Raw genomic sequence first — 27,848 nt, forward strand, 5'->3', positions numbered from 1 at the left:
TGAGCCTCGTAACGTTTACACCTGTTAGTTTGTATTCAATGTCAACTTTCTCTTTATAGCACTGAGCCTTATTTAAAATGGTTTAACATTGGTTCCGATTCCAACTTTATTTGTAAAAACAATAAATCACAGTTTCGCTATGTATTGTAACTATCACAAGCGGCTTGAAGGCCGCAATACGTTTATGCATCATTCCTTTTGAGATGTGAATTGTAATGATTCGACATTAATGAAAAAAATATAACTACACACATTTATTAACTCCATACGCATTATCATTTTTATAAACTTGGAGCCATCGAGGCAGCAAAACGATGTATACATATTTAATAATGTCAATAGAATACCCTAATACAACAACATAGGTTTATTGAAGAGCTATATACCTACATGGCAGGCCTAGACGAACAGAGTCCTCACCAGAATTAAAGAGCTCGAGTCGCAATGCAAGTCTTACGTGGAATAATACAATTCAAATAGATGGTTTATTATCATACAGCTACTCAGGAGAAACAAACATCGCCGACTTCCAGTTTGAAGTCGCCTTCATCGGTAATGTCTGAAGGTTTGGTTTCCACAATAGGTAACCTAGAGGACTGCTTGGTGTTAATCTCGAGTTCCGTCTTTCGCCACGCCTGGTCTCGTACCTGCAATGGTTTGGAAACAATCCCTTTAAGAGTACAGTTATACAAAGCACGTGTGCAATAAGAGAGAAGATAAAATACGGACAGAAATAAGAACGACAAGTGCAAGGAGTGTTCAAGCTATTTCCTGTGTTTCCAGTCTTTTCGGATAAGGTAACTAGACAGGGGCGCGTCTAGAGAAAAAACGCAAGGTGGGGTCAAGGGTGATAATTCCATGACTTCACGGGACGGTCCAGTTCAAAATGGCATTCTTGTTGCTTATCCTAACACATGCACTGGGTGGGGGCTGGACCGTTAGGACACTCCCTCTGGACACGTGCATTTTAAACCGGAGGGCCTGTCTCTTAAAATTGCAATACACTGCTCTGAATCGAAAAAAACGTGAAAGACCCACTGGGGACTAAACAACCCAAGTGATTACCCTCACTAAAAATTCTCTTACTAACAATTCGCACAGTGGGATGTTTATGGTTTAAAGCTTTGGAAGCCCATAAAACCAGCAAAAGGAACAAATAACCTGTTCCCACTGACAGGAGGAGATGCAGATTCATGAATTGGTAAAAACTTTCGTGGGAATGGGTCTATCGGAAATTCCATCGCCATAAGAATTTTATAGGGTGCCGTAATTGAGCAAGAGCGAAAAAGTGTTCAATACCTTGCACTCGTCTCGTATAACTTTGGGCATATTCTTCCTTGTACCGCTGGCTTTGAATTCGAATTCGTTAGATCCAATCATCAGGAGGGCCTTGTCTTTTTTCATGGATACGTTATTGAACCAGGCGACGGATTGTCTGCAGTGATAAGTAAGCGTCTGGCGTGCCGTGGCACTCAACAATTGCAAGAGATTTAGTTGGACTTCATCTGTAGAGTAGTCGATCTGGGGAAAAAAAGGGATCGTACCTCAAAATCATTAATACTATTATTATAACAATAAAATTGTCAATAGACCAAGATTATATCTTAAACGTGCGTGATGGGGATGACATCAAAGATAATCATGTTAGCATCTACAATGATGGGGAATGGCATCTAAGATGATGGGAAATTGCATCTAAGATGATGGGGATGACATTTAAGATGATGGGGATGACATCTAAGATGATGGAGTCACATCTAAGATGATGGGGATGACATCTAAGATGATGGGGATGACATCTAAGATGATGGGGATGACATCTAAGATGATGGGGATGACATCTACGATGATGCGGATGGCATCTAAGAGGATGGGGATGACATCTAAGATGATGGGGATGACATCTAAGATGATGGGGATGACATCTAAGATGATGGGGATGGCATCTAAGATGATGGGGATGACATCTGAAGTGAAATATAAATTATGGATAGCAGTGACATGAAATCTGAATGATGATGACACGAGATAAGTTGTCTTAGGATAGCGGTACTTGTTGCAACTTTTTTATAACAATTCCTTTTTGGGGGAATAGCACTTACCTTGACCTTGTCGACTTGCACATCCTTCTTCTTCAACTATTGAAATGAATTAAATAATTACCACACCAAGCTTAACGTTCAGCTATGATGTTACAGGCATGCTAGATAGTTGTCAACACACTTTAGTCTTCTAAACTGTGTTGACAACTATGGTCACTGCCTAGTAACGTTTTCGGCGTTCTAACCATTTAAAGATGATGTGATCAACAAATAAACTGATATATACGCTATCTTTATTTAGAAGTTCTTTTATTCGAGCTGGAGGTGTCATGGTGGCATATTAAAGAAAAAGGCTGTCTTGACCGGTAGGGCGTTGGTCGTCTATCTGGCTTACCATTCGAACTGAGGGCTTGACGCAAGTGGAATTGGTCGTCCTGTTGCAGTACACTTGGATAGCATCTTTGGTCGATCCCATATTAGGGTCGATCCAGTACGCACCTGAACAAAACACGCAGCAGATGAGCAAAAACCAGGTTCTTTATTAAGGATGATGAGTGAATTTGATCTCAATAATGCTTTTACAGTGGAATCTCCATATAACGGTCACCCTTCGAAATCGTCAGCCATGTGTCTGCTTAAAGGTCTAATATGTGGAGGTTCCCTTATAACATAGCTTTTATACTTGACTGTAAACCACGCCCCGTGCCACTCACCGCTTGGGTACTCGCTGTGGAACGCAAACAGATCTTTGCACGTTTTTGCGGGGAATTCTTTGCTACCGTTGCGCTGCTCGAAGTACATCATGGTGTTTGCGAGTGCTAGGACTTCCTTAGCAATGGTAGGTAGCTGAAAACACACCACAGCCACAGGTCATTACAGTTAATGACGGCCATGATCAACAGAAGAGATATCAGATATTATTAGAGCACTGACGGGGGGCATTACATACCATATCGTTGTTCGCAACAATCTCCTCCTCTTCTCCAAGGGATCGGCGCTAAAAATAACAACAATGAACAACGTGTCAATGTGAGACGAATAAAAACATTTAACACAGCAATAATCAATGTGCTGTGCAATTTATCAAACGCAAGCAATAAAACCCATGATACTCTTAGTAACGCGAGGTACTTTTTGGCTAAGGTTTTTTTTAACTCCATTTTTACTCTATTCTAGGTATTTTGCATTCCTGGTATTACTTTTGGCTAATGTTTCTGGGGCATAGCATTTACTTCATCTCTGTTCCAGGTGTTTTACCTTCCTGGCAGGTCCAGGGATGACTGGTTGAACAGGAACGACAGGTTGGACAATAGGTCCGGGTCCGGGGGCGGGTCCGGGTCCGGGTCCTGGGCCGGGTCCTGGGGGTCCCTTATTTGGTCCAGGTCGGGACACTTGGATCATCATCGGTGCTTGTTGGCCAGGCTCTCCCTGGGGAAAGCAATCACGTAATGAGAATCATAATGAAAGCAAGATAAAATATCCCAATAAAGGAAACTGTACATCAATACACAAATAAAAAGTGTAAGTAGCCAAGGGAAGGTGTGCACGTGGTAATTGACCAAATAAAAAAAGGTGTGCACGTGATGATACCAAAATAAGAACATATGTATAAGAACCCAAATCAGAGACGACGTACATGTGATAATGCTACCTATATAAGGGAACACGTGATGAAATACCAAATAAGGAGAGGTCTCAAATAAGGTGAACACGTGATCGGAATGTTATACTTACTCGTGCTCCAGGTGGCCCTGGTGGTCCCTATAGAAAAAGCAAAAAATGATTAGTAAACAATGATGAACAAATAATGCACAAAACAAATAACATATGAAACGAGCCATTCACTATGATAAACTTTACCTGTCTGCCGTCTTGACCCTATGAAAAGGGAGAAAAGAGAATATAACCAGAGTTAAACAAAAATACATTTTTTCTCAATTATCAACGCGTTCAAACGAATTTGTGGGAAAACGATTATATTTCAAATCTTACTAACCGGGAAGCCACGTGGACCCTAGAGAGGCAAAAAAAAAGAGAAAGATAGGTTAGTAAAGAAGGTGTTTAAGCCAGCGCCATGGAAAATTATTTAAAAAAAGCCATGAAATAGCATTTATTTGTACCGGTCGGCCCGAGTCTCCCTTAGGTCCGTTGGGTCCGCGAGCTCCGTTGAATCCCTGGGGTCCAGGGGATCCTGGGGGTCCGTCTACACCCTGTAAAAGTCAAGACCAGTCGTTAACAAGAAACCTGACATGACAGAAGCAGTGATAATATAAAACATGATAATACCGTTGTAATGCTTCTGGGGACGCTTTTATTATGAAAGCTGTTGTTTTAGTTATTGATGATGAAGATGACAAAGATGATGGTTCTGTTTTTGTGGCTTTTGATGATGAAAATGATGATGTCGCTGTTTATTTGGTTATTGATGATGATGATGAAGATGTTAATGGTGCTGTCTTCGTTGTTATTGATGATGAGATGAAGATGATGTTGCTTTTTTGTGGTTATTATTAATGATGAGGACACTGCTGTTGAAGAGGTAGTCGATCATGAGTCTGTTGCTATTATTATTGTTGTGAATAAAGCTGATGGTGATGACAACGTTGTTGATAACTAAGATAGTGATGTTGTCATAAACGTTACTGCTACTTTCGTCGATTATGATAATGACGATGATGGTGATGATAAATCCTGATGTATTGATGAGAAAAAGACGATGGTGGTTATGGTTAGAATCCATCTATAGACAGATTGATCAAACGCCGTGGAGGCAAATGCATTTACCTTGTCTCCTGCCTCACCAGAGCCGCCAGGTGATCCCGGATCTCCCTCGGGACCCTAAAGCAAAAAAAAAAAAAAGAAAAGAAAGTGAATTCACCACAAGACGTAACCATCACACCATTAAACCTTGGTGCTACAACCCACATTAGTGACACAAGGAAGCAATTTCTATATTCGTGAAGATTATCATTGGCGATTAACCCTAACAGTTCCTTCAAGCTCACCCTGAAGCTGGTCAGCCAGTCACTAGCATTAACCATTCCCAGCTGGAATAACCACTTATCCAGATGAATTCACTAGGTAATAATTTGAGCCAATGAACAAGGGCACCTACCCTCTTGCCTTGTAGACCTTGACGGCCTGGAGCGCCTCTGTATCCCTTCTCGCCCTAGATAAAAAAACAAGATGCTCGATTAAACAGCAATCTACTGAGAAATCCTTTGGGACGGATTGAGTAAACGTTTCTTTGTAGCCTTAAATTCGTGTTGGTTCCAGGCGCCAGGCGCGTACACAAGGGGTTGCCCCTTGGCGGCTTAAAAGCAAGTCATTTCTTATTAAGGAGTCTTCAAATTCTATGCTTTTTCATATATGACTGCGCCCCCTCCTTCTCAGCCAATCCTGGGTACGCGCCTGCATTCGGTTGACAAAGAAGAAAATTGCAGTGCGAAATATACAATGAATATATTCTGGACACACTGATACTGATTAAACCATTGCAACAAATTCTGGACCAACAGCGCACTTAAAGGGACAAGGCTGTTTCTTTTTAGCCCACTACCGCTTTGTATATCAGAAATCGAAGAGTTTCAGCTCCAGAGTGTTGACCACGGGAAAAAAATGAATGCCATGTGCGGAAATGGCCCTTTTAAAACTGACATGATCTGGTATTCTGTTGGATGGATGAAGAAGGGCGGATACCAGCATTACATATTTTACAAATAAGACATCGCCAGTCAGAACCCAACAATGCAAGAGACCCAGAGCTATTGGAACTACCATCTGTGTGCTTGAAGTAAGACGCGAATTTTTATACCTATAGTCCAACTAAGAATACTCGCCTTTCCTCCACGCACGCCCTGTTCCCCACGTTGTCCTTTCTCGCCAGGTGAGCCCTGCAGACCGTGCAAGCGAGTGAATTGACCATCAACAATCACATACAGATTTTCTAAAACAGCTTATTATGGTCCCTAATTAGATTCAATACGCGGAGCCACACTATGACAGGGGGGGGGATGACAAAATGATTTTGATGAACTCTTACGGAATCACCGACGAGTCCTGCTGCACCCTCAGCGCCATCTTCACCAGCGGCACCCTATAGCACATCACAAATACAATATCAGTACAAGTATGCAAGACTGAACGCTATAGAACATCACAAATATAATATCAGTATACAAGTATTCACATCACTAAACAGTAAAGCACATCACAAATATAATATCAGTACAAGTATTCACATCACTCAACAGTATAGCACATCACAAATATAATATCAGTACAAGTATTCACAACACAAAACAGTATTGCACATCACAAATATAATATCAGTACAAGTATTCACATCACTCAACAGTATTGCACATCACAAATATAATATCAGTACAAGTATTCACATCAGTCAACAGTATAGCACATCACAAATATAATATCAGTACAAGTATTCACATCAGTCAACAGTATAGCACATCACAAATATAATATCAGTACAAGTATTCACAACACTAAACAGTATTGCACATCACAAATATAATATCAGTACAAGTATTCACATCACTCAAAAGTATAGCACATCACAAATATAATATCAGTACAAGTATTCACATCACTCAACAGTATAGCACATCACAAATATAATATCAGTACAAGTATTCACATCACTCAAAAGTATAGCACATCACAAATATAATATCAGTACAAGTATTCACATCACTCAACAGTATAGCACATCACAAGTATAATATCAGTACAAGTATTCACATCACTAAACAGTATAGCACATCACAAATATAATATCAGTACAAGTATTCACAACACAAAACAGTATAGCACATCACAAATATAATATCAGTACAAGTATTCACATCACTAAACAGTATAGCACATCACAAATATAATATCAGTACAAGTATGCAAGACTGAACGCTATAGCACATCACAAATATAATATCAGTACAAGTATTCACATCACTCAACAGTATAGCACATCACAAATATAATATCAGTACAAGTATTCACAACACTAAAAAGTATAGAATATCGTTATGGGTACGGTCCAAATGTCTAAGAGGAACGGAATAGGTATGCGTTTATCACGATAAGCTGGTAGAAATAGAGAATTCACAAAAAAATTGGTCTGGCATTTAATGTACCTTGGGTCCCGATCGTCCACGGTCACCGATGGGGCCCTGGGCACCAGTTCGACCCCTGAGACCCTCCAGGCCCAAGGTGCCAGGGTTGCCGGCGTATCCTTTGTTACCCTACAAGGCAAACACAGGAGGCAGTTGAAAAAACTGGAGCTTCTAAAAAATCTTACCTACTTACTGTATACGCATACATTATATACAACGTTAGCATAGCAGTAAGTAAATTCATTAAATTGCATTATTTCTATTCGATATTGATATTCTTATTATGTCGCTATTCTCCGTATCTCCAATCGCTTCTTCCCGTCAAATTCTAAGAATTCGCACGTGCAGTGCCACGTATTACTCAGAGCGGCTCACACAAGTGAATGTCATGCAACGTTCTGTAAGGGTCACGTAACTAAGTGTGACGCTTGCATTGTCACGCAATGGCTCATTCATGCTATCTAGCTGGCGCAACAGCCCATCTCCTCAGTCTGTCATACCTTAACACCAGCAGTACCAGGCTGTCCGGGGGTACCACGTGCTCCAGGGATACCCTGTGGAAAACAAACCAAGTACAGGGAAAGCTGGTCATACACCAAGTATCCAAGTCAGATATGCTAAATTACATATGAATCCACTTACGTCTGTGCCAGGGGAACCAGCGGGTCCTTGGGAACCCTGTGCTCCTTGTGGTCCCTAGGAAGACACAAAATAAGAATTAAGAGTGCGTTTTTTAATAACATTGGAGCTCTACTCAGAGGACTGTAGATCACTAATGGAATGATTACGCGAAAGATGGCGCTCAAATGTCCGTCTAGTCCGACATCTGTAGCACGCGAGCCTGGCGTTGGGCCTGCCCAAGATTTGTAAGGTGGACAGGCAATAAAAAAGCCTTACAAATACAATGTGTAAAATACTTTTCACAGCGGAAGTACAAGGAAACTCCGCATTTCATCAGACGGGCGTACAAAGAAACCCCGCATTTTTTATTGGCGTATAAGGAAACCCAGCATTTTGGACGGGCGTACAAGGAAACCCCTATTTTTTACGGCAATGAAAAGGAAACCCCGCATTTTAGCGACAGGGGGCTGTAGAAGTGAACTACCAATAGATAACAAGCATAGATACAATACTAAGGCTTGGTACTCTCGACTCTTTGCTGACTCCCTCGTGAGCGGACCTTCGAGTCACCAAAATATGGGCATTTTCTGGAAATAGCTTTCCCGTGTTAAACAGAATGTATATAATTACTGAGAAACACGTGTTTAGGAAAAACAAGCTCCTTTGTTTTAGTGTCCACTGGCGGACACTTGTAACCAGACAGTTAAACGAAGGGACACCCGATTCTCGTCAATGGCTGCTTTAAAAAAAGAGCTGAGACTATTTCTAAGAGTGCGGGATACCTGTGGTCCAATAGCGCCAGGGGTTCCGTCTCTGCCAGGCTCTCCAGGGTCGCCCTGCCAACATACAAACATTAGCTCTTTGCCAAACTGTAAACAATAGCATATATATACATATATATATATAATTACCCGGGATCCCTGTGGTCCGCGTGGTCCTGGTGCTCCCTGGCTTCCAGGTGCTCCCTGTAAAAGAGATATTTTTCACGGATACCGTACGAGGGGCTTTTTAGGAATACAAGCAGTTTCTAGCGAGTTGGGTGGTATGCTTTAAAGACGCCAGTTGTTGTCACCAGTTTACTTCCAGTCGATTACGTTACAATCTCTGATGACTTTTGACGGAAAACGCGAGAAATATTCAAAATTGTAAAAGCAGTGTGTCTATTGGAAGTTTCTTTCAGGACGTGATTGATAATTTAGAGCGGATGGCCTGTTAAACAGCGCGGATTCTAATAGATTCTATTGTCTTTTAGGGTTGAGGTTTCCGTCGGACGGAAGTAAACTGGGCGAGTGTAGATTTTTTCCCTGACCTGTAATCCCGGCTTGCCTCGCGGGCCTGTCTTTCCTGGTGGTCCAACAGCTCCCTAGATAAACACAACCAAGCGTATCAGACCCTGGATCATTACTCGACCAAGCGTATCAGACCCTGGATGATTACTCAACCAAGCGTATCAGACCCTGGATCATTACACAACCAAGCGTATCAGACCCTGGATCATTACTCAACCAAGCGTATCAGACCCTGGATTATTACTCGACCAAGCGTATCAGACCCTGGATCATTACACGACCAAGCGTATCAGACCCTGGATCATTACTCGACCAAGCATATCAGACTCTGGATCATTACTCGACCAAGCGTATCAGACCCTGGATCATTACACGACCAAGCGTATCAGACCCTGGATCATTACACGACCAAGCGTATCAGACCCTGGATTATTACACGACCAAGCGTATCAGACCCTGGATCATTACTCAACCAAGCGTATCAGACCCTGGATCATTACTCGACCAAGCGTATCAGACCCTGGATCATTACTCAACCAAGCGTATCAGACCCTGGATCATTACTCGACCAAGCGTATCAGACCTTGGATCATTACTCCACCAAGCGTATCAGACCCTGGATCATTCCTCAACCAAGCGTATCAGACCCTGGATCATTACTCAACCAAGCGTATCAGACCCTGGATCATTACTCAACCAAGCGTATCAGACCCTTGATCCTTACTCAACCAAGCGTATCAGACCCTGGAGCATTACTCCACCAAGCGTATGAGACCCTGGATCATTACTCCACCAAGCGTATCAGACCCTGGATCATTACTCGAGATGACGCGCGAGAGATGCTTATGAATTTCCTCATCACTTACAGGTCTTCCGTCTTCGCCTCTCTTTCCCCTTGATCCGTCTTTACCGTTCCTGCCCTGAGTGAGCGAGAAAAGTAAAACCTCATAAGAATTACTGGATACCAGAGAAGATTTCACCAAGAAAAGGATCCTCCGTCTCAATCGGTCAATCTTACCGGCTTTCCTCTCGGGCCTCTCAGGCCATTAACGCCGGCTGCGCCCGGATCACCCTACGAAGAAACGATACACTTTAAACTACTTGGACTATAAACTTTACCAAATAAAATCAATTAAACAAATATGGTAAGCTAATCCCTTACTAGAATGCTAATCTATGAGAGAGTAAAGATACAAGGTGTTTGCAGACATGGCAGCCGCTATACGCCTTATTTCCTACCACGGAGCACAGCTAAGAATCGATATTTGTTTTGACCGCAATATGATAAGAGATACAGAATATATATATCGTGAACAGCAACAAACCTTAGCGCCATCCATTCCGTGATCTCCATCAGGACCGGCGGGTCCTTGGGGTCCCTGAGGAATAGATCAAATATGGTTATGGTCGGGCGTTACCAAATCTCGGGGGTAAACAAAACTTGGGGGCGAACAAATCTTGGGGGTGAACAAAACCTGGGGTTGAACAAAACTGGGAATGTAGAAAACTTCGGGGTGAACAAAACTCAGGGGTGAAAAAACATGGGGTGAACAAAAAATAGGGTGATTAAAACTTGGGGTGAACAAAACTTGTTGTGAAGAAAACATGGGGGTGAACAAACTGAGAGCTAGACATGTAATTGCTCCGGATTTTCTTAAAAAAATCAGTTTTTTTTATAGATTTTTAGATTTCTTACTGGTAATCCCACGGGTCCAGGTCTTCCGACAGCTCCAGGTGCACCTGGAGGTCCCTAAATAACAATCACAAATATGAGATGCATCTCACAATGACTTTCCTTTATTGCAAGAGTGTTAAAGAGGAGCAGTTCTAGTCTATAACATAACGAGGTATAAAGCAATAAAGTTGCCAAAAGGCAAAATAAATCTCACAATGACTTACAATGCCTCCTGGCGAACCGGATGCACCCTTGATACCTTCAGGTCCTGCGGGTCCCTATTATAGAAAGAAAACACACATACAAACAAGTAGGTACGAGCTCAAAGAGGACGAAACAAAATGACATCCCCACATTCCCTCCCCTCCAAAGTTGATCAGACTCCTTTGTATGATATCAATAACATGCAGTGCAGCCTAAATCGAACTTAATTTGATTTTTTTATGATTCTTGAGGGAGTTTTAACGTCGAAAGTTAAAAATGGTTGTTGATTACTCTTTTTCAAAATCTGTTAGATCCTTATTTATTCATTTTATCCTATGTATTGTAACAAAGTAAGGGTAAAAATAGTACAAAATAAAATGAAACTGAAACTTATTATGCATATAAGAAAATTGATACATTATTCATAATTCATATGAAAATAGGAGCAGCTATTTGTTTTCTTTCGAAACCCGATATAGCTCAAGCTGACTTTAGTTCCCGGTGAGTCCGCAGTGTTGTATTGTACTTACAATGTTTCCAAGTTCTCCTGGATCTCCATCATCTCCCGGATCTCCATTGCTACCCTGAGAGACACGCATAATGGTTACCACCGCCCGCAAATAGGTTTCGAGGTCAACCCTGATCTACACACGACTCTAAGGGACACTTACGGTATCTCCCATCTCTCCCACATCTCCAGGTGGTCCGACTGGTCCGTCCGGTCCTCGCATTCCATCATCGCCAGGCCGTCCTGGGGGTCCAGGAACTCCGCGCGGACCCTGGAAACGAATTTTGGTGAATACACATAAGCAAAAGAACTAGTAAATGAGAACACAATCACACACAAAACTATCAGTACAAACAAGAAGACATGCACAGTAACAACAAATATATTTGATTTTGTCGTCTAAACATTATAGCTAAATGCGTAGACTTTGTCATCTGTGTTTACAACTAAAACTTGTAGATATCATGTCGTAGTTATTGTAACAAATTATCATAATTCAGAAATCCTGGGTTTATTTTAATGCTGAGTTGTCGCATACATCACCCTTAGTACTCCGTATGACGGAAATAGCAATGAAACATGAATAAATAAAAGCATCAAAAGTATTACTTACAGTAAGACCAGCATCGCCAGGTACACCGGGGATACCGGGATTTCCGTTGGCTCCCTGTAGACAAGCAACATTTCAAAAACGTAAAAAATATGGTCATTTAGAAGCCAACATTATCCACCTAAGCGCAAGTGCGTATGATGTTTTAATAGGCTCAAAAGTCTACGGAACTGTGGCACAAAGACAGTGCGATAAGGGAAAAGAAAAGAAGTCATCACCACCAACTATAGGGAATTAAATAATTATAAATGTCCCTATAATGCTAACAAAGGCGGTAATTTATTGGAGTTACCATTTTGATGAGCGACTTATGCGTAAAGAAGACAAATTCATTGTTCATATATTCGGCTACGCAGACTAACCCTTGGTCCGCGGGGTCCGGGGGGACCGGCTGCTCCTGGCATTCCGGCGAATCCCTACAAGGCAACGCTTAATCATGAGACGACTCACATTTAACCGTTAACATCAATACAGCAACATCAGTAACATATCCTTGGAGTTATTTTCTATCTATAGAAGCAGTGGCAGAGCCAAAAGCTCAACGACAGAAGTCTGACGCAAATCTTTCAGCAGAAAGTATCCGTGTATCAGCTAGAAAAATCAAAAACGAAGTCTGTTGCACATCGTTTAGCAGAAAGTATTTATGTAACTTACGCGTTTTCCGTCGGATCCTTGCGTTCCACGAGGTCCTTGTTGTCCGGGCTCGCCCTAGAAACATCACACTTTTAGGGTTGATGCCTTAGCGACTACTTTCACTTGACGGAAACATTACAATATTAGGGTATGCTAAGCGACTACTTACACTTGACGGAAACACTACGCTATTAGGGTTGATGGCTAAGCGACTACTTTAACTTGACGGCAACATAACACTATTAGGCTTGATAGCTAACCGACTGCTTACATTTGACGGAAACATTGCACTGTTAGGGTTGACGCCTAAGCGACTACTTACACTTGACGGAAACATTACACTATTAGGGTTGATGGCTAAGCGACTACTTATATTTGCTGGAAAAACACTACACTATTAGGGTTGACGCCTAAGCGAATACTTAAACTTGACGGAAACATTACACTATTAGGGTTGATGGCTAGGCGACCATATTTTGCTGGAAAAACATTACACTATTAGGGTTGGTTCCTAAGCTACTACTTACATTTGACTGAAACATTACACTATTAAGGTTGATGGCTAAGCGACTACTTACATTTGACGGAAACATTACACTATTAGGGTTGGTTCCTAAGCGACTTCTCACACTTGGCGAATAAACAGCTACTTACCGAGTCTCCCTTGGGCCCAGAAGGTCCTGGGGAACCGGGACTACCGGCGTTACCCTGTGGTCATATAGACAAGTCAGTTAACCAATTTAATATCACTACTGAGTGTTAGTGTGAGTAAGGCTAGCTACTATCTTTAATTGCATGAGGTTCTTATTAAGAAACCCTTTTTTACGTTCCCGCACAAAGCCGAGTCACGTAGATTATCAACTGATTACTTTTTAATCAAACATTTTTAATAAAGAACCACACTCAAAGTTGAACGGTTCTTAATGAAATGTTCAAATGGAGTTGTTTAACAAAATTCTTTAATCACGACGAATGAATGGCCTATTATCAGAAGCCATGGTTTAAAAAGAAAAAATATCTTACCACTGGCCCGGGTGCTCCTACTGGTCCCATGGGACCTTGCTCGCCAGGAATACCCTGTGAAGAAGAAAGTGTTAGAGCACGCGACTACTATAACCACGAGGCTTCTTCAATCAAAATACCCAAATAGTCGTGTTTATTAACTATTAGTAATGAATATGGTTCACCAAAAACTGCTGGTTTCTACGTAAGGCACCCAGCACGAGTCAATTTCTAATGCTATAGCTCATTTTCATCCAAACAATTCATTTTAGTTCAAACTTTTTTTTACTAAAGGAATTCAAGACAAGACAAGTGTCTCCTTGAAAGGCGAATGATGGAAATAGCTATATATGTCGCTGTATATAGCTATATATGTCGCCTGTTTTGTAACCCATAACTTACCGGAGCTCCATCGGCACCACCTTCACCCGCGCGTCCTTTCTCTCCCTGCTTGCCCTGTTGAACAAAAAATAAATCAATCCTTACGCCCGTGGTGTCTACTAAATCCGCGAGACCTAAAGGTTGGGGAAAACACAGCATCGCCAGATGATGCTCCTAAATAGTTCGCCAATGTTGCCCTTTTTGTCAGCTGAGAGGGGCTGTGCGAGAAGAAAAAATGTTGTGTTTAGAATCCCTAGTAATTCTTTTTCTAAAAAAATTTGAACATAAAAAAATGCTAAGTATATTCTACTCAATCACGTATAAATACAAAAAGCCCAAATAGTCGTGTTCGTGAACCAGAAGAATCTTATTTAAGACGAAAATTTGGCAGAGTCGTATTCCAGTTATTCTATTCAACCACGTTACACCAAAAACTGGAAATCGACTCTGCCAAATTTTCGTCTTTAATAAGACTTCTTCAGGGCAGTATTGTATTTTATTGCAGTATTGGTGTATTGTATTCATTGTTCTGGTACGAGATCGCGACAGTTTGGGCTTTTTGATTCTATTCAATCACGTCATGTAGTATAAAAAAAGAAATATTTTAGTAACAAATAAAAGCCATCACAGGGAATTGCAGTGAAAACAAGCGAAGCTTCGATTCTACATTGTGAAGATCAAGAAGGATCATAACCATCGATAACCGGTAAATGAAACCACCATGAGGTCATACCTGTTCTCCACGTGGGCCACGCTCGCCCTGCGCACCCGGTGCACCCTGAAAACAACAACACGTGAAATGAGCCATCCTACCACACAATCAAAGCCATGGTCACCAACAATCACACAAGTAAAACTAAATACATAAAATAGTTTTTCCTAATGTATCCGGAGAAAAAAGGTTTTGTTTGTTTTGAATCTTGTGTTTTATTTGTATCGCTGTTGTCGAGATAGTTTTGTAGGCCTCTTAAATGAAGTGATCAACACAACATCGTTGAATATGTGTAAGCTATAGCTTTGCTTTTGGTAGCAGTTAAAAAATGTTCAAAAGTACTTATTTCCCCAATCATTACCGAGCGAACCCTGAATTGTCACTAACTTTTAGGCGTTATGCCAGTATATATAGCGTTACCGCCATTACTAACCCTGGCGCCAGCCTGGCCGTCTTGTCCTCTCTCACCCACGGGGCCCTGTAAAAAAATACTTTTAGCACGCAGAATACGCCGTGACAAACACAGCAGGCGATGGCACTCACCCTCTTGCCGTCAGCTCCCATCGGCCCTTGCGCACCGGGCTCACCTTGCATGCCCTGCTCAACACAATACAGAATAGTTAATACGACAACCGGCGACAAGTAACAGCATTCCACAAGTCACGACGAATTATACCGTATTCACACCAGCACTTAAACCACTTTAAAGGTGGTTCAATTGAACTGGTTTAAATCTCAATCTCCCAAGAGTGGACAGAACCAAGAACAAAACTGAATAGACTGTGCTGTACATGTTACTAAGTGATCATTTAGCTAGTAAGAATTCAACACAATGAGAAACTTGGCAAGTTATCAGGCAATCGCAACATGTTGAAACTAAGACCTGCTAGCGCAAAACAGTTACGACATCCGACAAGGACTACAACTAGGATCTACTCCCTCAGATAATCTCAAGCAGTCAAAACAAAGACAGAATTTCACAACAAATATATACACCTATTTCAATAAGGTTGTCAGCGCGAACGGCGAATGGCAATTGCCAAATGGAAGTTATACGACCGAAAGGTGTTCATGGGTAGTAATTATTTAAAAATAAAGGTGATTTATAAACTCAAGCGATGCCAGGACCATATATTGATTATAATGGATATTCGTAAATTCAGATATTCTAATAAGTGCCTCTTTTTGTTATCCATTCGCTCAGGAAAGATGGCCTTGTCAGAAAGACATCGACTTTTTATTTCAGTCATTAGTGTTATCTAAAATAACTTATGCCCTGCCAGTGATTGCTGCCAGCCTCATTGAACTCTTCACTATTCAAGGTTTTTTTATGTTTCAAGAGAAGATATTGTAGCGCTCATTTTATGATTCATGGCATTTTAAAGCAAAGAGACAAGGCCTGACATATAAAAAAACATCCATTAAGAGCTCTTATGCCCAAAAAAAAAGTAGTTTATTATAATCTTAGGAACCGCACTAGCATCAAACCATCTGTAACCACGGATCGTTTCAAAAACAGCTATTTTAATAGACTAGTTTTTAAATACAATTTGTAATATATTCTTAATCATATTTCTTATCATTATCCTATTTATCATTATTATTATTATTATTATTATTATTATTATTGTTGTTGCTGCTGTTGTTGTTGTTATTATTATTAAGTTTTATTTATATTTTTCTGAATTTGGAACGAGTATTTTGGGGTCCATGAGTCCTTTCGGTCGTAGAACTGCCACAACTGTCAATCGCCATTTGCCGTTTGTAGTGACAACGTTTTATTGAAATATGTGTATCATACAGTAGACTAGATTCAACAAACACTATCATTGGATCAAATTATTAAGACTTTATTAGATTAGAATTGACCAGAATATAATTAAATTCCTATGTTTCCGAGATAAACTTATACTTACAGCCAATCCGGGAATGCCAGGAACGCCAGGAACACCGCGCTGTCCAGGTGAACCCTGCACGAGAGGGTTCATAATTATGTATTAGACATGACGTCGATAAAATCCTTTGAAGTAACATATCACTTACGTCACGTCCGGGAGCACCAGGCTCTCCGCGTTCTCCGTAATCTCCGCGGGCACCCTGTGGAAAGTACACGAAACTGACATGAGTAATATAAGGAAGATTCAGTACTATCAATCAAATAACATTAAAAGGATTCAGTACCATCAATCAAATAACAATGAAAGGGATTCAGTACCATCAATTAAATAACATTGGAAGGATTCAGTACTATCAATCAAATAAAATTGAAAGGATTCAGTACTATCAATCAAATAACATTTTAAGGGATTCAGTACTACAAATCAAATAACATTGAAAGGATTCAGTACTATCAATCAAATAACATTGAAGGGATTCAGTACCATCAATCAAATAAGATTTTAAGGGTTCAGTACTAACAATCAAATAACATTGAAAGGGCTTCAGTACTCTCAATCAAATAACATTTGAAGGGATTCAGTACCATCAATCAAATAACATTTTAAGGGATTCAGTCCTAACAATCAAATAACATTGAAAGGGCTTCATTACTATCAATCAAATAACATTTGAAGGGATTCAGTACTTATTTTCAATTACAATTAAATTCTTTAGAAAAAAACATCAGATTGCACAATAATGTCCCGTGACGTACCGGTGCGCCACGTAATCCGGCAGCGCCAGGGTTTCCAGGTTTGCCAGGCATTCCTTGGTCGCCCTTCTGACCACCGAGACCAGGGCTTCCTGGAGCTCCTGCACGACCCTGTGGAGGGATTGTAAGGACTGTCAGACAAATCACAAGACTGACAGTGCCGTAGCGCCGATATAGAATGTTATAACATAGTATGTCGATATAGCCGCTAATAGAGGACATACCTGAGGTCCGATTTGACCGTTTTCCCCATCACGACCAGCCTCTCCCTGGATTCAAGAGAAAATACCAATTGAAACCCTGTGAAACACTGTGCAAGCTTCAAAAGGAGATGTCCAAATGAGTTCCAACAATACCTTCTGTCCGTCCTTTCCGTCAGGTCCGGGCGGGCCAGTAGGGCCGGATGGTCCCTTAAAAGAAAAGAAAATCCGTTAATTGCCACTGTCTATCTGTCTGTCTGTGTTTCTGCCTGACTGTCTGCCTCTGTGTACCCTACCCTGGGTCCAGGGATGCCGTCCTCTCCCGGCAAGCCGTCGGCCCCACGATCTCCCTTCAGCCCATCAGCTCCATGTTCACCAGCCTCTCCAGTGTCTCCCTACAATTTCAGAAATACACTCAAGAGATGAGGAACAAAAAAGCCACTGCCCTTTCGATAAGAGCTCTTTGGAAGCATGGTTACATAACATTATGGCGACGAACTGTAATATTGACTTACGTCAGCTCCGGGAGATCCGGGGGCTCCATTCGCACCGCGGGGACCAACTGGACCCTAAGGAACAAAAACATATCAAACTTTACTAGATATTACAATACAGCACTTGTAGAATTACAAAGAAAGGGAACTGGGGCTTTAATATTTCATTGTTGCTCATAAATCAGGGGAAAAGCTTACTTTTTTTGTGAGCAAAGATTAAAAACAGCACCACAATACGCACAGCGGGCGTGAAATTAGCTATTAACCGATGTGAACTTACTCTGCTGCCTTGTGGTCCTTTGCCTCCACGCTCTCCAAGTGATCCACGACGACCCTGGGAAGTACAAATTATTTACCTGATCATATTACGCGCACAAGAATGTATAAAGCACTGTTCAAACAGCACAAGCACGGCGAATGACGAGGTACTTTGTAGCTCCTCCAAACAAGGTGTGTAAACAGCAACAAAAAGATACTGAGCCTAAACATACTGGGTGTTTTGACCAGCAAAAGTTCTGCGGTTACAACAGGCAATCAATATTGCTGGGTGTTAATAGCCCTTTTATTGTCGTATCCAGTCATTACTGCTTTAGTGTAATGCAAAGTAAATAACGGCTTTACGCATCCTCTGCTAATTACAGGGGAATCTGTCACTGAGATGACATTGCAACAAAGTTTCGAAAGTCTCGCAAAAATTTCGCAAAGTCTCAAAATCTCAGCGGTTTTTACGCAAGTCTCGAAGTCTTTTTTTTTTTAATTTTAGGGTCTCGGAGCCTGGTTTTTTTCTACCACGGTCTCGGAGTCTCGGATTTTTAAACGCGGCCTCAGAGTCTCTGATTTTGGCTATCTGTTACCTATTTGTTACCATTGTTACCTATTTGTTACCATTCTACGGGTCTCCCCTTAAGCAAGATTGTATTGTAACTTTACTTATTCTTTTTTCAACTGATGTTTATGACATACCTCGAGCGATTTTTCCGAAAACAAGCTCGGAAAAGCTCAAGCTTGGATTCCGAATTTTGACAAAAGTCTCGGGCTCGGATTCTGAAACGCGAGTGTCGGCGCCTCAGCAAATCTAAAAATTATCCATCGCTACCCCTCTTTAAACATGCGCATAATGAAAAGTGTTTACTTACCGTTCGACCCTCAGCCCCTTGGGGTCCCTGTGGTCCTGCTCGGCCCGCATCTCCCTAAAATAATAGAAAAATATGATCATTATCCGAATAAAACAGACAACATGCACATTACCACAAGATTGAAAGACATAGGTACGAATGCCTTAAAAAAAACAGTACCAGACCGATGAACACCCGAGTACAAACAGCCCGAGTACAACAAACCTGATTACCATCCGAGTAAGACAAGGCCGATTACCATCCGAGTAAAACAATACCGATAACCATCCGAGTAAAACAAGCCCAATTACCATCCGAGTAAGACAGGCACGATTACCATCCGAGTAAAACAAGCCCGATTGCCATCCGAGTAAAACAAGCCCGATTACCATCCGAGTAAAACAATACCGATAACCATCCGAGTAAAACAAGCCCAATTACCATCCGAGTAAGACAGGCACGATTACCATCCGAGTAAAACAATACCGATTGCCATCCGAGTAAAACAAGCCCAATTACCATCCGAGTAAGACAAGCCCGATTACCATCCGAGTAAAACAAGCCCGATTGCCATCCGAGTAAAACAAGCCCGATTACCATCCGAGTAAAACAAGCCCGATTGCCATCCGAGTAAAACAAGCCCGATTGCCATCCGAGTAAAACAAGCCCGATTGCCATCCGAGTAAAACAAGCCCGATTGCCATCCGAGTAAAACAAGCCCGATTGCCATCCGAGTAAAACAAGCCCGATTGCCATCCGAGTAAAACAAGCCCGATTACCATCCGAGTAAAACAAGCCCGATTGCCATCCGAGTAAAACAAGCCCGATTGCCATCCGAGTAAAACAAGCCCGATTACCATCCGAGTAAAACAAGCCCGATTACCATCCGAGTAAAACAAGCCCGATTAACATCCGAGTACAACAAGCCCGATTGCCATCCGAGTAAAACAAGCCCGATTAACATCCGAGTAAGACAAGCCCGATTGCCATCCGAGTAAAACAAGCCCGATTACCATCCGAGTAAAACAAGCCCGATTGCCATCCGAGTAAAACAAGCCCGATTGCCATCCGAGTAAAACAAGCCCGATTGCCATCCGAGTAAAACAAGCCCGATTACCATCCGAGTACAACAATACCGATAACTATCTTGTTAACAGTTTGCTCACCCGATCTCCGGGAATTCCAGGAGGTCCGGTCCTCCCGTCTCGTCCAACTTCTCCCTGAAACATGACACAATGTTACCTTCGCGATGTGATCGGGTGATTCCGAATTGGATGCAGTACTCACAGGTTTGCCGGGGGCTCCCGGGGCACCATCCCGGCCTGGGTCACCCTATGACATAAACATCAAACGTCGCCTTAGCACTAGATACAAGAGTTGAGCCTAGATTAACACTTGCAAACATGCGCAATGACCGATGATAAGACTACCCCCCTCGATGGTATAACTAGAAAGACTACACACAAGTTGTAGAAAAACTAGATGGTCTGCGTGGGCGTAGGGTAGACAAGGTATAAATCGAGGTTAAAAAGGAATGTTGAACGCCTATGTGAAACAAGGTAGCTGCGCTGGCGTTTTGAGCGTTAGTCCTTCGTCGGGCTGATATATTTCTGATTTGATGATCCCCCGGATAGATCGCTGATCTGATGAACCCTCTGATGCATCGATATACCTGATACATCGCTGATGACCCCATGATACATCACTGATGACTCCCTGATACATCGCTGATGACCCCATGATACATCGCTGATGACCCCCTGATACAACGCTAATGACCCCCTGATACATCGCTGATGACCCTCTGACACATCGCTAATTACTCCCTGATACATCGCTGATGGCTCCCTGATAGATCGATGATGACCAACTGATACATCGCTGATGACCCCCTGATATATGACCCCTATGATACATCGAGGTCTTGCTCACCTGTCGGCCCGCAGCACCAGGGCGCCCTTGTGGTCCAGCAGGTCCGTTCTCACCCTGTGGAAGAAAACCTTTCTTTAGAATCCACATTCTAGACAGCGGAAGGAATGACACTAAATTACACACTGTCTATTTCCATTTTTATTTGCTCATGGCGTCATGAACGAAGAAGTAAACAACAAGACGTGTAATTATTTGTAAGTAACTACTGTGCTAGGAAACAAAAAGTCGGTCTATTATTTTAATGCAATTAAGTATAACATCTTGGGCTTACCCTTGCTCCCTTGTCACCACCCGCACCGTTTCGTCCGGCAAGACCCTGAGAAGAAGTGCAAGAATCACTCATTATGACACAAAGGACTAACAATCAAAAAGGCCCATTTCTAGTGATGATGGTGATAACGACGACAATAACAACGACGGCGCTTATAATGATGAGATGATGATGACGACGACCACGGTGATGATGATGATGATGATGCTGATGATGATGAAGGTGATGATGATGCTGATGATGATGATGATGATGATGATACTTACAGGATTTCCTGGATCACCAGCAGGACCAGGAAGACCAACTCGGCCAGCTGGACCCTAAAATGAAACAGAAAATAGTTTGAACATAATTTGTGATCATATTAGCTGCTCTTACCCTTGCTTTCCGCTCTCATAGTAATTTTATAACAAGAGACAAGTACTAACAGATAACCTCATTTCTCGACGCGTTATATACAGTATTTTCAATAGCAGCTAGTACATTAATTACATGTCTTTAAGTACTTACCGTGGGTCCACTCTCGCCCTCGATACCAGGATCTCCCTGTACACCACCATCACCAGGAAGACCAGGTGGACCTGCAGTTCCAGGTAGACCTTGAGGACCCTACGAAAAGCACAACGGTTGTTAACTCGCGGATGAAAAAGCTATTGCATTGGACAAGGCGTAAGGATAAATCAAGGCTGATAAGGCTACGAGAACAAGAATGTCAAATTAAGTGAAAAACCATTATCACTTACCGGGGCGCCAGCGGGACCCCTCTCTCCTTGATCTCCCAATGCTCCCTGTAATACACGGTACAAGAGCATTCAGTATAAGCATCTCCAAGGAAACGTTTCTTTGACGCCTTGATAATCAACGTCAACAGCCATAGGACATCAGTAAACGTAACACTGACGTATTCAGCAACAACAACAAGTCAACAGCCATACGACATCAGTCAACGCAAGACTGAGCCATTCAACAATAACAACAACAGCAGCAGCGGCGACTTTAAGTAATATAACAACAGTGACAACCATTCCATCTTTTATCATTATCAACAACACCAACAACAAAACCAGCGACAACGGAAACAACAACAAAAACGAAGACGACTTCAAGTATCATAACAACAGCGACAACAATACACAATTACCGACAAACAACAGCTCCTACAGTATCACAACGGTAAACACTGATTTCTTACCGGTGATCCTCTAGGTCCATCCGCACCAGGCTCACCGGCTGGGCCAGCAGCACCCTAAACAACGGAAAGACACATTGCTCGAGTACAGTCTCATTGACAAACCAAATAACAAAAGGACATGTTACTTACGTCTGTTCCATTCTTTCCTTCTACTCCACCGGGTCCCTCTGCTCCCTAAAAGGCAGATGTTCGCACTTAAGTACAAAACATACGGCCCATACCTGAAAGGACGAAACCCATACGAACCTTCTCTCCTTTCTCTCCAAGGTTTCCCTTAGGTCCTCGTCTTCCAATAAGTCCCCTGTCTCCCTTGAATCCTTCGGCTCCTTGGGGCCCTTGTTGGCCTTTCGGTCCCTAAGAAATTTAACAGCAAACAAGGTTGATCGTGCCATTTCCAATGAAACCCTGTCAAAAAAATGGTCCTGTCGAATTTGAGCGTGAAAGCGAGGCTTTGGCTCCAAACAAACTCTGACTACACAGGTAAAAAAATGCTACGCACCGGGGATCCTATTGCGCCTGGCTGTCCTCGAACACCCGGGGGGCCTGCTGTTCCCTGCAACACAACAAATTCAGAGAATGTGAGAGCATATTAAACACGCCATAATTAGTGGGCTCTGGAGCCATCTTGTTTGACACTGCTGTATTGGTTTTATATGAATATGAAATTATTATTTTTGAAAATTGCAGGTATTTAAAAAAAATAAAATGATGGTAACACTCACATTGGCACCGTTGCGACCTGAAGGTCCAGCTTCTCCGGGCTCTCCGACATCTCCCTGTAGAAGACAATTCACAATGACTTGTGCCCACATAAATTAAATGAATATCATAACCTGAGATAATATCATAACTTTGCAGCAGGGTCATTTTCTGGGCAGGGGAATACTACCCGTCTAAAAACCTCATGGGGATCGTAGGGTACGAATAGAGTAACTTACAGGGTCTCCACGAGGGCCTTGTGTACCAGGTTCACCTGGTTCTCCAGCAAGCCCAGGAGGACCTTTCGCTCCAGGAGTACCACGATCTCCACGCTTTCCCTGGAGAGAAATATAGTGTGTTAATACAAAATAGCACTGTGGTGTGTGGCAAAAGGGTACACGGTCACATGTGGTCGTATACTGTTGCTTCTTTTATCTACAGGTATCTACAAGGTCTACCAGTCGTGAGGCGATAGACAGTTCCAAAGGCCTCAATTCATTATTGCCATGATAGAAATAGTTCTACTTACGGGAAGTCCAGGGATTCCAACTCTTCTGATGACTGGTTTTCCTGGAGGACCAGGGGGTCCTATTAAACCTCTTGCACCTGGAGGTCCAGGAAGGCCAGGGGCACCCTGGGGAATAATACAAAGTAGTTATATAGAAAACATTCTATCATACACTATACAATGCTGTATTTAGCAATCATATGGTTTCTAGGAGGAGTAGGAACTTAAATGTAGGAATGCTTTGGCTAGAAAAGAAAGATGGAAAGAGGGAGAAAGAGCAGCAGTGGAAAGAAGAAGAGAACATCAGGAGAAAGGAATCTGAAGCGTGGGGAAGAAGGTAGAAAAAGAGAAGAGGAATGAGGGTAATGAGGGGGAGAGGAGGGATGGGAATAAAAGAACGGGAAGAATTAGCAGGAAACGACCAAGAGGAGAGGGATGAGGGTAACGAGGGGGAGAGGAGGGATGGGATATTATCTACAATCTTGTAACTTACATTTCCGCCAGGCGTTCCTGCGTCTCCTTGCGTGCCCTTTGGGCCTTGAGGTCCAGCTGGGCCCTAGTAACCAAAATGGTACACCAATAGTAAGTAACCATGGCAACAGGCCAAATGCGTGACAAAGGAGTGCGTTACTCACGGGTGGGCCAGCCTGTCCTTTGTTTCCGGGATCTCCCTTCAACAGCTGAAAGAATACATGAAAAGTCAACATCAGTTGCAGATCTTTTACATGGCGAGAAAGGGGGTGAAAAGGGCACAGCATTTGAAGCTGGTGATGGGGTCGATTGCTAGCTTAAGATAGCCCACTTAAATTATTTAAAATGATAATTTTGTGATTCTTCTTATGACATTGTTTTATGAATACAACCCCTTATATAAAATATCCAACTCAAGTCCTTGTTTCTCTTGTCGTATGATAACTCACACAAGACATATGAGCGAAAATGACACCCCAGCAAATACAGGGAATGTTTGAGGTTACTGAAAGAGTTTCGCGGCATATGAATCATGTCAACACAACACCAATCCCCATTTTTCAGGCTGTATTGTATTATTCAATAACTAAATATTCCCGCAACTTACCGGGTCGATAATAAAGTTAATTGGTGCTGTGGAGAAAAAGACATGGCACGTGTCAGGGACGTCATAAAATGAAATATAAGAACATCAAGTTCACCAAATACTGGTGAAAAGAATGTGAACTATAAGTTAAGCTCTCGATGTAGATGCTCGGCGAGAAAGCAGGAGTAAAGAAAGTTTTGTGTCACCGGTACTTATTTAGGTTGAGACTGAGAGACTACAGAATCCCTTCAGACACGACATAGACGCTTACGAAATTTATAAATAAGACATTTAAAGGCTTTCACGCAAAATAGTTGAAGAAATTATTGTTATGAAGGTAAGATCAATGAGGCTATTGAAGCGAAACGCGACACCGTCTTGTACGCGCGCCCGCCGGTAACCAGTCACGCAAGTCACAGTAAAATCACGCCAAGTTTCGTGCACGAATAATATTAACATGGAAACTTTCGTGGTCAATTCATTAAGGGTTTGTCGCGCATGGCGCGAAATCGAAAACACTGCGGAAAATAAAACTTTGTAAGGTACTTTACAAGAGTTTTAAATGCGCATAAAATAAAGCGCTGGTTAAAGGTTAAAAAATGCTGTGCCATCAAGCATAGTGTATTTGTAATTTGTAATGTTGGATTCCATTCCAACAAAGAGAAATTACTTTTTTTTTAATAAGGTGCACATATATCTCCTGTCAAACGAATATTGCTCGAAGATCTGATATTGCTGCTGCGCTGGTTATCTTAGAATTCCGCACACACAAAAAACATTTGTATATACCATATATCGTCTCCGCGCATATTGTTCTTTACATAAGATTCCAAGTTTGAAAATCACAACGAATTTAAAAAGTCTCCCTGGCAAAGCACCTAAAGGTTAATGACATGCGTTAAACACGCACCAAAATAAGATGAAATTTTCCAATTGGGTTTGAAATAATCATAAAAGCTTTTTTGGGTCGGTCTGGAGATTTCTGTGTTGTATTGTTTGTCAGGAAATGTCTAGCATGCGACCAGAGATAGAATAGGTCAGAGAGGTCGTCTCTTAAAATCCTGCATTCCAACCATTATTCTCTTGTCTCGATTTTCCAGAATTGTTAACTTAAACAACTTACATTGACTAACGGTCTCGCTGATATAGAGGGTACAGTATTTGCATCTACATCCAACGAGAAACATAAAATGAGGAGTTTTCGTGCGTAATCGGGAAATTCATTCAGTCGTGCAGTGGATGTAATCTGATCTTGTTTGATGCTATTATTCTTTATGGATAACATGAAATAACTGAAAATCTATTTAAGCATTATAGAAAAACAGTTCTTTGCCAGCGCCTTGCGCATTTGCAAGCTGTGAGCTCGAGGTTGATATCGATTTAAAGATTGCACTGCATCTAGTACCTCGTAAGGCGAGCTGGTATGCGGGTACTGGATCCTTACAGACAAGCCAGCAATGGACCCGCAATCCAGCCTATACCTTGCCGCAGCTCGGCTCCTAGACCATAACTCATTCATATCATGCAAAATCCTTAAATTTCTGAACGTGAAATGCGTTATTGGCAGGGCTAGATCTGTTAGGGGGGGGATCTAATGAAATGGTTTGGTGTATTTTGAAACGAACATCATAAAACAATGGCCCCTTTCAGGTGTAAATACCCACAAGCGGTCACAATTTTTTGCCGCGTTTCTCGGAGATTGCAGCAAATACCCAAACCTTAGTTCAATAAATGCTTGTGTCAAAGATATAGACTAAAAATAAGCCATGTTCGCTGAGTCACAGCCCTAAAGAGTCTCTTAGCACTGCAGTGTCAGGGCCTTTGCAAGGGTGAGCTGTTTCTTTGGCAAAATTGTGTTCTTTAAAAAAAAAATAAGTTACTGACCCTCCTGTGCTTGTGATGTCTTGACCCAAACTGCTACGCAAAGGAAGACGGCTATCCACATCGCTCGGAACCCCATCTTTTCAACCCTTAAAGCGTTCAGGGCTGAAGCATGAAGGTTCTACTTGCGAGATTAGCGTAGCCCTTACCCGGCGATTGCGCGCTAGACTGTAAACTAATCCGGACTCGATATACCCCAGGCTTCTTGGGTATCACACCCAGACTAGGTTGCACTCAATAAATACTTGTTGGATAGGGTTTCTGTTGAAGGCCTCATGGGCGTCTTTGTCGTCTGAAGGATTTGAATGACACTATATATTGTCGAGCGGGTAAACCAATCATTTGGCGACTTAGTGAAACTGTCGAGTCACGCAAGTCAGGGAAAGCTCGTTGCGTGATCTGATTACCATAACCGCCAACCTCGTCTCAGGGTCTTCTGGGTAATTTTCAACATGGCATCTGTTAGCTAGACGCCATATTAAAAATTACCCAGAAGACCCTGGGGACGAGGCTGCATAACCTCACTTTCACAGACTAAAATGTTGCGTAAAACATAATGCGCGGTGCAAGGGCACAAAACGGATGTTCCGCAGCGTTTTTTTTTTTTTTTTTTGGCCGGCTGGGAAGATGTTAGACCCCTCCGTTGCTGGAAAAAAATCGTCCTGAATGGTTCTGCTGGCAAATTTATGGAGCCGAACTAGCTGTGCTGGGAATATTTTTTGGGGCGCGAGAGCGGATGCTTGGGACAACAATGCCTTGCCACTGCTAGCTGGGAAAAAAATCCTAACCAATGTTGGCTGGGGAAAAAAGAAATGCTCCCTCCTGGGAAAAAGGGACAGTTTTTCCCCCAGTAATTTTTAAAATGGATATTTTCGGCATCAAATTTCGATAATTTCGGCATTCAAACGACGAAATATGTTCCCTGCTAGCAGAGGCCTCTTTTCTCTGTATTTCGCTGGGCTGGCGTTCGCGAGGAAAAGATACCTCTGCCATGGGTCGCAAGTTCGTTTGATCAAACCGCCGTCCACGATCGTGGACGA

The 27,848-nt window shown here is 42.1% G+C and overlaps 1 protein-coding gene across 1 annotated transcript; it reads right to left on the reverse strand.

Annotated features, from left to right (window-relative positions):
* Window positions 1-77: 77 nt before the first annotated feature.
* Window positions 78-27,008, reverse strand: LOC5514101 (collagen alpha-1(I) chain). Its single transcript, XM_032383644.2, has 64 exons — window positions 26,812-27,008; window positions 24,949-24,974; window positions 24,506-24,550; window positions 24,364-24,426; window positions 23,892-23,996; window positions 23,602-23,700; window positions 23,386-23,439; window positions 23,163-23,216; window positions 22,910-23,017; window positions 22,793-22,837; window positions 22,664-22,717; window positions 22,215-22,259; window positions 21,982-22,080; window positions 21,738-21,791; window positions 21,472-21,516; window positions 21,201-21,254; window positions 20,556-20,600; window positions 20,435-20,488; window positions 19,290-19,343; window positions 18,434-18,487; window positions 18,175-18,228; window positions 17,956-18,054; window positions 17,816-17,869; window positions 17,684-17,728; window positions 17,463-17,570; window positions 16,853-16,906; window positions 16,726-16,779; window positions 15,353-15,406; window positions 15,243-15,287; window positions 14,831-14,875; window positions 14,119-14,172; window positions 13,738-13,791; window positions 13,369-13,422; window positions 12,736-12,789; window positions 12,444-12,497; window positions 12,085-12,138; window positions 11,635-11,742; window positions 11,494-11,547; window positions 10,984-11,037; window positions 10,781-10,834; window positions 10,410-10,463; window positions 10,103-10,156; window positions 9,951-10,004; window positions 9,105-9,158; window positions 8,707-8,760; window positions 8,578-8,631; window positions 7,817-7,870; window positions 7,675-7,728; window positions 7,196-7,303; window positions 6,085-6,138; window positions 5,882-5,935; window positions 5,158-5,211; window positions 4,827-4,880; window positions 4,163-4,252; window positions 4,039-4,056; window positions 3,903-3,920; window positions 3,777-3,803; window positions 3,300-3,470; window positions 2,992-3,039; window positions 2,756-2,888; window positions 2,437-2,540; window positions 2,103-2,138; window positions 1,300-1,521; window positions 78-647 (listed from the first exon to the last, which is right to left on the reverse strand). The coding sequence occupies exons 1-64, from the start codon at window positions 26,885-26,887 to the stop codon at window positions 504-506; spliced, it is 4,206 nt and encodes a 1,401-aa protein (XP_032239535.2). The 5' UTR covers window positions 26,888-27,008; the 3' UTR covers window positions 78-503.
* Window positions 27,009-27,848: the final 840 nt, after the last annotated feature.

The sequence above is a fragment of the Nematostella vectensis genome, chromosome 2 (genome assembly GCF_932526225.1).
Source record: "Nematostella vectensis chromosome 2, jaNemVect1.1, whole genome shotgun sequence".
In the NCBI taxonomy this organism is placed as follows: Eukaryota; Metazoa; Cnidaria; class Anthozoa; order Actiniaria; family Edwardsiidae; genus Nematostella; species Nematostella vectensis.